Source organism: Sinocyclocheilus anshuiensis, unplaced genomic scaffold, assembly GCF_001515605.1.
Source record: "Sinocyclocheilus anshuiensis isolate Anshui unplaced genomic scaffold, SAMN03320099.WGS_v1.1 scaffold654, whole genome shotgun sequence".
Classification (NCBI taxonomy): domain Eukaryota; kingdom Metazoa; phylum Chordata; class Actinopteri; order Cypriniformes; family Cyprinidae; genus Sinocyclocheilus; species Sinocyclocheilus anshuiensis.
In genome coordinates this window covers 66018-77008 of record NW_015544152.1, presented here as the reverse complement: position 1 = coordinate 77008, position 10991 = coordinate 66018, and the positions used below count along the sequence as shown (strand labels likewise).

Here is a 10991-nt window from a genome sequence, read left to right as displayed (position 1 = left end):
CATTCATTCATTCATTCATTCATTCATTCAGTATATCTGAGATAGGCTTAGGGAATGTTTGCATCATCACTATTTTACAATTGATGGTCTATAATTACAGCATGTAAATATACAACTGTAAAATGAGTAGACAACACTGTCAATGCTACAGGTATAATCCCAACAAAATGTTTTCCGCATACAGTTTTTACAGCCCACAGTAAAATGTGCACCAGAATAGCTACTGTGAAATTAACTGACACAGAAAATAAGTTATAATGTGACCATTTTTTTATTGACTGATTGACTGATTGATTGATTGACGTTGTCTCATGGATGAATGTGTATCAGGTGTGCATTATCATTGGCTCAAAGAAATAATTGCATTCACAAAGGCTTGCTACATAAAAGATTGACAGCAGGAGGGGCATATGATTTTTTTTTACAGGTGAAAAAAAGTTAAGGCCATCCCTCAATCACAGATTATCTACAAATGCTGTACCCATTAGATTCTGTCAGTTATCAGTTATGGCACAGCTTAATGCAGTTTTGCTTTTACATTTTACATTTTGGCCTCTGCTGTGTATTGGTTTGCAGAGTCAGTATAAAAGCAAGACTAAGTGTGTCTTTCAGGGAGATGAAGATACCTACAGCTTTTACAAGGGGGGAGATGTCGTTTTGGGAGCGGTTTTTCCTTTGCATTCCAGCCCCATATCATCTTTTCCTTCTTTCAAGACCAAACCTGAGCCAACCAAGTATAAATTGTGTGTCATGCTTTCGTAATCTGATCGATGTTTTGTAATGTTTAGAAATTATTATTATTTTTTTTTTTTACATTGCAAATAATGCAGTTAATAAGTGTGCATTAAATGTGTGTTTGTGTGTGTGTGTGTGTGTGTGTGTGTGTGAAATCTGATGCAGCTTCACTCCTAGAGCCCTGAGGTGGATGCAGACGATGATCTTTGCTGTGAGAGAAATAAACCAGCGGCAAGACCTTTTGCCAAACCTATCCTTGGGCTACCACATCAGGGACAGCGGTGATGACATACCTGTATCTGTGAAGAGGTCTCTTCTTCTGGTCAATGGACAGCCAGAGAAGGGCAGTGGACAAAGCTGTAAAGATATTCAAAAGCAGCCGAGCCCTGTAATCGTGGGAGATGCTGCATCAGGAGTCTCCATGGCTGTTCTGAGAACTCTAGTATCCTTTAAAATACCCCTGGTAAAAGAAAATATTTAAAATTATTTTGATTTAATCTCTTGCAGTTGCATTTCCTTTGCCTTGGTAATGAAAGTGTATGCATACACAAATTGTCAATTAACATTGTTAGCATTTATTTGGTTTTACTTTATTAGTTTACTTATTAGTTACTTTTTAATCTTTCTGAAATGTTGTGTTTTCATATTTTAGGTGAGCTACTTTGCATCCTGTTCATGTCTCAGTGACAAGAGAGAGTGTCCAGCATTCATGCGGACAATGCCAAGTGATCTATTTCAGATTAAAGCTTTGGTAAAACTTGTTCATTATTTTCAATGGACATGGGTTGGGGTAATCGGTGTCGAATCAGATTATGCTCGCTTTGCTCTCCAGCTTTTCTTAAAGGAGTCCGAAAGATTTGATATTTGTCCTGCTTATGTTCACTTCTATCCTGTTGTACTGATGCAAGATGCAGTGGAGGAACTTGTGAACATTTTAAAATCGTCTTCTGCCACAGTCATAGTAAACTTCTCTGGGGAATCAGAACTACAAAGTATACTAAAAGAGTGCAGACGGCAAAATGTTACTCATCTTCAGTGGATTGCCAGTGAGGCTTGGGCCACATCAAAAGCCCTCTGGGGCGATTTTGGTGATCTGTTAAAGGGAACATTAGGGTTTGCCATTCGGAGAGCTGATATCCCACATTTTGGTAGTTACCTCAGAAGAGTAAATGCTTCTGTTGCTCAGAAGTCACATTTTCTCTCTGAGTTTTGGGAAGAGACTTTCCGTTGCCGACTGAATGGGTCCTTAAATACTCATGTACATGGAGAAGAGGCACATAACTGGCCACCCTGCAATGGCAGTGAGAGTTTGGACGATGTATACACTCCTTATTCAGATGTGTCACAACTCAGAGTCTCATACAATGTTTATAAGGCTGTGTATCTCATAGCACATGCACTACATGACATGAGCAAATGTGAACCAGGAAAAGGCCCCTTTCAGAATGGGGCATGTGGGAGTCTATCTCAAGTTCTGCCATGGCAGGTGTGTGTTACTCACCATTTTACATTCTCTGCCTATATTGTGCTAATAAGAAATTATCAAACACTACACATGTTAAAACAATGGTTAAATGTATCATCTATACATCAATATATTGCCAACCATGCATTTTAATGATTTGCTTTGCATCATCCTATCTACCAACATTCACCTAAGCTCCTGTACTATATGAAAAGAACACATTTCACAACACTAGGGGAAGAGGTCAGATTTGATGATAATGGTGATCCCATTGCATCCTATGACCTGATGAACTGGCAAAGAGAGTCGGATGGCTCCCTTCAACTAGTGAGGGTGGGATTCTATGATGCCTCCCTCGAAGATGACATGGACCTAGAAATAGATGAGCCAGCAATTATGTGGCACAGAGGAGAGAAGGTGTGTGCCATCCCATTCATCACCCGATATTGCTTGCTTTGTCTGTTTTTCCTTCAACTCTCCCCAGTAGTTATGGCAGAACTAAATAAAATCCAGTTTTTTAACTTGAAATGGCAATGCACTATTGCTTTTATTTTATACTAAACATTTTAGATTTTTAAGTCGCATATGTCTTTATGCAATGAAAATATGTAGTGACATGCACTCTCATTGAGACTATGTAGTGTTTTTCTACTGCTTGCTCTGCTGTGGTCATTAGGCACCAGAATCACTGTGCAGTAAAAGCTGTCTGCCAGGCTCCAGGAAGGCCAGGCAGAAAGGAAAGCCAGTCTGCTGCTTTGACTGTATACCATGTGCTGAAGGAGAGATCAGTAATCAGACAGGTGTGAATTTTCTCAAAGCTCCTCACTTTTTGTTTTTTAGGTAGGTGGGGGGGTTGCAATAATCAAAATATAAATATATTTTATGCACCCCATTTTCACCAATTTTTCCACAGATTCAAATGATTGCCTAACATGTTCTAAAGAAACATGGCCAAACCAAGCCCAAGACCAGTGCATTCCCAAAACTTTAGAGTTTTTGTCCTTTCAGGAGCCCTTGGGAATAATTCTATGGGCATTTTCAGCATTTGGGGCCTGTGCAGCATTAGCAGTGATTGTTGTGTTTATAATGTATAGAAAGACTCCAGTCATACGAGGAAACAATGTAGAGTTAAGTTTCCTTCTCCTCCTTTTCCTCTGTGCATGCTTTCTTATTGGCCTAACATTTATAGGGAAGCCGACTGACTGGTTATGTCAGATTCGGTATCCAGCCTTTGGAATAAGCTTTACTCTCTGTATTTCATGCATCTTGGCAAAAACTGTAGTAGTTTTAATGGCTTTCAGAGCCACCCTCCCTGGCAGTAATGTCATGAAGTGGTTTGACCCTGCTAAACAAAGATCAAGCGTAATCTTGTGCACTTTTGTGCAAGCACTTATTTGTACCATATGGATAACAACAAAGCCTCCTTTTGCATCATATAACACCAAGTTTATGAGTGCAGCTATAATTGTTGAATGTGCTGTAGGATCTGAAGTTGGATTTTGGTGTGTCTTAGGTTATATTGGACTCCTAGCTTGTTTGTGTTTCTTAATGGCATTTTTGGCAAGAAAATTGCCAGACAACTTTAATGAGGCAAAATTCATCACATTCAGCATGCTTATATTTTTTGCTGTGTGGATAACCTTCATTCCAGTTTATGTAAGCTCTCGTGGAAAGTATATGGTTGCTGTCCATGTCTTTGCTATTCTAGCATCTGCCTTTGGTCTCTTGCTATGTATATTTGCTCCTAAATGTTATATTGTACTTCTGAAACCTGAGAAAAATGACAAAAAGCATATGATGAAAACATAACAAAAAGAAAAAAAAAAGTTTTAAACATTTGGAATAACACACTACAGTCAAAAATACAGTAGTGATCCACTTTTTTTTTTCAACTGAATAAAGACAAGTTGCCTGGTTATGACAATTAGCTTTTTATATTAACTTATATACACTGTTGTGATACTACTACTACTATTATTATTATTGTTGTTGTTGTTGTTGTTGTATTTCCAGATCACTGTAATCAATTAATTAATTTTCAGTTGAAGGATATATTTGCCTTTATCTACACAGCAAAGGCACAGAACACAACAATGTAAAAAATAAAAAAAAAGGTAAAAATTTTGATACATGTGGCTTTATTTTTACTGTGCATATAATAAACACTTAAGTACTTGAGTGTGAAATGTGGAAATGTGGGTATTTTATAAAAAATTAATTTAAAAAATGCCTCTGTTTGTTACAGTATATCTTTGACTTTGCAAATATATTTTTAATTAAAATAAAATAAAATGAATAACATTTTGTCAGTTGAGCCAAATTAGATATTTCATCAGTTGAGCCCAATTAGATTTTTCACACTTAGATACATATATAATGCAGAAGGTCATGTGAGAGAGAAAAGAGTATGGGGTGTATGGGGGTTGAAGTCTGGACTATTTTTATATTTTGTTTAAGATAAGTATCTACTAAACAATGTACATTATCAAACACCCTAATCATTAGCAGAAATAAAAGTTAATTAGTAAGTTAAAAGTTTAAGTTGTCTTTCCTTGCCATCTACAAATAATTTTCCCAATTATAATTATCACAAAAATTATCTTACGCTGGTTTGATTGCATCATTTCTATTTTCCTCATTTGCAAGTTCCTCTGGATAAAAGCATCTGCTAGATGATTAAATGTAAATGTAATCTAAATGTCTTAACTTGCTGATTATTAATGCCATATGCAGATTTAAAAAAAGAAAAAAATCCTGATTTGAATGGTTCAGATTCATAGGACTACTGCATTGTTATTTTCCGCAATGCTTTCATTACCACAAACAATTCTGAGCACTTGGGGAATTTATTTATTTATTGTTTGTTTGTTTGTTTGTATTTTCGCCTAAGACTCATTATACCTTTTGACCTTGACTTTGCTTGTTCTTATGGTTATGCTAGAGGCATGAACAGAACTCTGTATAGGGGCAGGGACAGAAGCATAGAACAATTGTAAACTAAATTAATCAGTAATTTAAAATAGTAAATAGTAGCTTGACCAACATAATTTCTGCTAATACACTATTTGTTTTGTTTCTAAAAATGTTAGTGTACCATTTACTCATGAACTGCTTAACTGATTATTTTTAACACAAGAACTGTTGCAGCTGGATGAAGTCAATTTTAATCAAGAAATGCTGGCATCAAGCTATTGAAAAAATATATTTGAATGTGCTGCTGAGGGTGCTTTCATGCAAGAGCTTTTGGTGAATTCCTTAGTCTGTTTGCATTCAGAGTCAGGCATCAAACAAACAATACTATTCTTGTTCACAGGAGTTAAATCACCAATTTCTGCATCAAGAATGGCATGGAGATAGGGGAAAGTTAAGTAATACTACTACTACTACTACTACTACTAATAATAAATGGAGTTGGCCAAACCAAATGAACGAATCCAACCTGGCCAAAAATCTATCCCCTCTAGAGCCATGCATTTCAGCCTGAGCCTGACAGGGCCTGACTTATAAGCCGCTTTTCCAATGCGAACCAAGATTAACAACTAGCCTGGTGCAACTAGCCTGGTGCAGCTAGCCTCGCACCTCAAGCCACAAGCCCAAAACCAAGCTGCGTTGTCTCTTTCACACCAGCACTACTCTAAAACCCACCCTTAAAGTCACCATGAAATCAAAATTGAAAATTCTTATTTTTTAATAATAATTTATCCGTGCACTTCATTATTTTACAAATACGTTAACCTCCCCTCCCCCTCAAAATGACTCATCTTCTCTTTCGGTCACGAGCTATGGTGCAAGGGCGGAGCTAGTGACGTGAGGGGTAAATGCTGGGATAAACGACAGGGGGAAAAGCTGAAGCTGATGCTTCACTTTATAGCACTGACACCAGTCATGAGGGAGTACGTTACCCCTAAATCACGAGCTATGGTGCAAGGGCGGAGCTAGTGACGTGAGGGGTAAATGCTGGGATAAACGACAGGGGGAAAAGCTGAAGCTGATGCTTCACTTTATAGCACTGACACCAGTCATGGGGTAGTACGTTACCCCTAAACATTGAAAAGATATTAGGATATTACAACATCATTACTCTTAGGACATTGCAAACTAATTTTTTTCATGAATATGACTTAACCTGATGGAGGACGTGCTCAGTCATTCAGGCAGTCTCTCTCTCTCTCTCTCTCTCGCGCGCACTGTTTAGGCATGTTTTATGCCGTTGATCGTCGTTGTCATCCTTAATAAATAAAACATTTATTCATGCTTGGGTGTCGGCTGTGAATCCAGTGGAGAGAAATCCCCCACCACTAACTGCAAACTGGCATTCAGATCTGCCTCCATTTTGTTAACAATGCCCCAACTTCCAACGATCCAATCAATTCCCGAAGGATGAAATCAAGTCCCGCCTTCTCATAACCAGCTTAACCCAGGGGGGGAAGAATGGCAATTTAAACAGAAAGAACACATGCCTGCAGGTTGTAAAATCTGGCAAACGTGGATGGCGACGACCAGTCGGCGGCCGCACAAATCTCACTAATAGAAATTCCGCTGGACCATGCCCAGGAGGAGGCCACCCCCCTTGTGGAATGGGCCCTCACACCTATAAGGCATTGTAAGCCTTCTGAGGCATAAGACAAGGCTATTGCATCTACAATCAAGCGAGAAAGTCATTGCTTTGTGGCCGGCAGTCCCTTATGGCGGCCTCCAAAGCAAACAAAGAACTGCTCTGACTGTCTAAACAGGCTAGAGCACTCTAGATATACTCTCAGTGCCCTCTCTGGACAGAACAGATTCTGACCCTGCTCACCATCTGCAACGGGTAGCGCCAGCAGGGTGATTACCTGGGCTCTGAACGGAGTCGAGAGCACTTAAAGGCCGGGACACACCAAGCCGACTTCAAAGAACTAGCGGCGACGAAAGCCGACGGTGTTGTCGCCTCGCGTCGGCAGCATCTGACCAAAAAGCTGCGCTCGAACACACCGCACAGACTACAGCCGACGGCAAACTAACACGTGCATTCTGCGCATGCGTGAGAGGAACGAGCTGTTCATATCAGCAGCTATCAGTAGTAGATATTCATCATTCAAAAGGAGAAACCGAAACAAAGATATACAAGATAAACGCAGATATACGAAATGTAAACAAAGCGGCGCTTGCTTACCATTTTGAATATCAGTAACGTTGATAACTTTAATCATTTTAAGCGGCTCGTGTGTTATGAAAACATTCGCGTATTAGAATGATTTGGAAAGATCACGTAACATTTAAAACAGCCTTCTGTCTGTACCGCCTTCATTTACATGCTTGTTTTCATCACTTCCGCTTTAATTCTCGGCACTGACTCGTTCGCTAAACTGAACATCCAATCAGAGTACTCACTCGCGCCGAGGAATTAACACGGGCCGAGTAGGGGGCGTGCCACGTCAACCACAGGTTGAGAAGGGGGAATGGCTTTGGGCTCCCCGCCGGAACCTTCCCACCCTTCTGCATCAAATGCTGCCAAGGACATGGAGTCATTGCCGATGACGTCCTCGATGATGACATCCTCCTCAGATGTGCCGAATAGAAACGGGAAAGCGGCAGGGGAGGATATTCCGTGAGCAGAGACGGGAAAGACTCATACTCGTGCAGTGAGAGCATGAGCCTTCAGTGAGTGCAGTCTCTGAACAGGAGTTTTCCCCATATGCGTTCTATGCAACGGGAGAGACTGTTCGAAAGGGAACACACATACTTGTTCAGTCGCAGGTGCTCTGTAATGGCAACTCCAATTTAAAGGGGACCTATGCCCCTTTCTACAAGATGTAATTTAAGTCTCATGTGTCCCCAGAATGTGTCTGTGAAGTTTCAGCCCAAAATACCCCACAAATCATTTATTATACCATGCCCAAAATTACCCTTTTTGGGGCATGAGCAGAAACACACTGTTTTCGAGTGTGTCTCTTTAACTCTTAAATGCATTAATGTTTCGCCAATCATTATTACACATTCAGGTCTTTAGCGACCCGGACCTATATATTCAGCACTGATGGATCTATAACTCTCTTGATATTTTAAGGAACAATTACAGAAGAATAAAATAAAGTATATTTCATTACCTTTTGAAAGTTAGAAGGGTTCAGTTTGAGCAGCTGGTTTTACCATCGCTGTCATTGTCAGAGCGCGTTTCCACAGTACATCCAGCATCTGGCTCATATTCGCGATCTCAACCATATTCTCAAAACTATCATTTTCAATTACTTCAAAATCAATATTTTGATCACTGGCAGCTTATTCACCACATCCATCATCAAATGACAGTGACATTTATTCATTGCGTACAGTAATTGCTCTGCAGTAAAGCCATTCAAACCAGTTAACTTTTTGCTGACTCTTTTGTTTTATGCCTGTGGTAGGTATGAGTGAAACATCACATCATCATTGTGTATCAAACAGTGCCACCTTGAGGAATAAAAATTAATTGCACATATTGAGTCATCAGATATGTAAATATAGTTGCGCAGTAAAATACTTACACATTTACCGGGTCTCTAGCGCCCCTATACACTTTTTACAAAAATAAATTAAAAATCCGAAAAAACACATTCTTTCATATTTTTTTTCTTGTTATATTGATTATAATGAATAGATTGAAGAATACTAAGAAAGTTGATGTCTAACTTTAAAAAAATTAAGAAGGGAGAGGCTAGTGAATGAGGTCCCGGGTCGCTAAAGACTCGAGGTATGCATTTAAGGGTTAAATGCAAACGAGCTGCTGCTCCCCACCCCCTTCCAGAAAAGGGCAGCGCTTTTACAGCTTGTGCTTCGGATACTCCAGTAGTTTCGCATAGCCAGACCTTCAGAATAGGTGTCTTCGACTTCATGCAGCACTGCGCAGACCAATCGGCGAGAGTAGCCGCTTGCAGTCGGGGGCGGAATTGAAAAGCGGAGATGTCAAGGCAGACATTTCTGCTTCCGGTAGTGATGCTCTCGCAGTGTTTGCATACTCTATCACCAGTGTTGGGGAGTAACTAGTTACATGTAACGGCGATACGTAATTCAATTACAAAATAAATGTAACTGTAATCAGTTACAGTTACTAAGAAAAAATTTGTAATTAAATTGCAGTTACTTATGAAAATGTTAACGATTACAAAGGGGATTACATTTGAATATTTACACACATCCACATACAGATTTAATTGATTTCTTTCCCAAATTGCACTGACTACTCTGAGACATACGGCCCTATAATTTCCGCAATGCAGAAAACACAGACTGGTTCGTAGAATCCAGTCATAAAAAACGGAATTCCTATAGCCTAACACGGACGGAATATGCCACATTTTGGACGAATAAATCAAAAGTATTGATTTGAAATTTTTTTCCCAGTCCACCCCTCATGGAAATTAATGGCGCTGACATGCGGTTTCATTTACTACACAGGCCTACTGAAGCTCGCTGTGTTTTCAGCCTCTGCCGCCTCAATATATGAGTACATGAACACATAAACATAATCTCTAGAACTGCTCTGAGTCACTTCATGAGCATTTTACTTATTTTGAGAAAACTATCATCATATCATATACAAAGAGACACCAATGTTTCAGGAGTTTAGTACACAGAATAGGACACATGCTTATTAGATAACCGTATTTGAGTGGATGTATATGCTTTTATTTATTATTATTTTTTAATTAACTATTTATTTTCCAAACCATTGTTAGATGCAGTGTTTCCTGTAGATATGCAAAGATTTGGTTTCAAAAACAGTATCAGTAAACTATTTCTTATGATTTTAAATCTGCATTGAACTGCATTGCACAGAACGCAGCGGCGAAAATGATTAAGTCTGCAAAAAAACATGACTCAGTCACTCCATTATTTGCGTAAATAAATTGGCTGCCGGTACGGCTTAAAATTATTTATAGGATTCTTATTTTCGTTTTTATGGCCCTTCACAATTTAGCCCCTGAGTATTTATCAAGATTGATATCAGTTTATACTCCTAAGAGATCTCTGAGGTCCGAAAATCAACACCTCCTTCATGTTACTAGAGCCCTATTCGCATTAGTATTATCTGGGGACCTTGTGTGATTTTGAAATTACCCCACCACATCTGAATTTCGTGTGGTGCACTTGCACGGGATAAGCGAAGCCTGTGATTTTACTCGAATTGACTGACTTGTCTCCCGGATACCCGGCTGTCAAGGCTTTGAGAGTCCCATTCTATGGTCCAGATGGATTAAAAAAAAGAAACTAATATAGTTTCGTGCGCTGTGTCATTTACATTTCACCAGGTTAAAATAATATCTCAAGCTTTATGCTTGATTTATTTGTAACACATTAACCTCAAAACCTTTTCAGCTTTCTCTTTCTGCAAATTGTATGGTGTAGCAATATGATGACAGCACCCAAAATACTATCAAACACTCCAACGCAGCTCCATTCTTCGCGGAAGATGGATAAAAAGGCGCATAGCAAACAAAAACCTCGAAAAATGATATACGAACTGCCAAATGCTCGCCGAATCACGGAGATGGCGATTTGCACGGGACTAATATTATCACAGGACCTCTACAGGGGAGATAGAGCCTTTTCGCGAGCCGGTCCAAAACTGTGGAATGACCTCCCTCATACTATTAGATTCGTTATCTCACTACCGGTTTTCAAAGCTATGTTAAAAGCACATCTTTTAACCCTCTAAGCGCCAAAGTCGCAAAATTGCGTAAACTTTCGGTCATGCCCAACATTTTTCTAATTTACATTAGATCTCTATCTTTAAGCCCTTTGAAGTCACAAGCTTTTGAAATCTTGATGTCAA

At 39.3% G+C, this 10991-nt stretch overlaps 1 protein-coding gene across 1 annotated transcript; it reads left to right on the top strand.

Annotated features, from left to right (window-relative positions):
- Nucleotides 1-483: 483 nt before the first annotated feature.
- Nucleotides 484-3044, top strand: LOC107695198 (extracellular calcium-sensing receptor-like). The gene is made up of 5 exons (XM_016495018.1): nt 484-743; nt 901-1198; nt 1388-2221; nt 2396-2617; nt 2877-3044. Exons 1-5 carry the CDS (start codon nt 508-510, stop codon nt 3042-3044), a joined length of 1758 nt encoding a protein of 585 aa, XP_016350504.1. The 5' UTR covers nt 484-507.
- Nucleotides 3045-10991: the final 7947 nt, after the last annotated feature.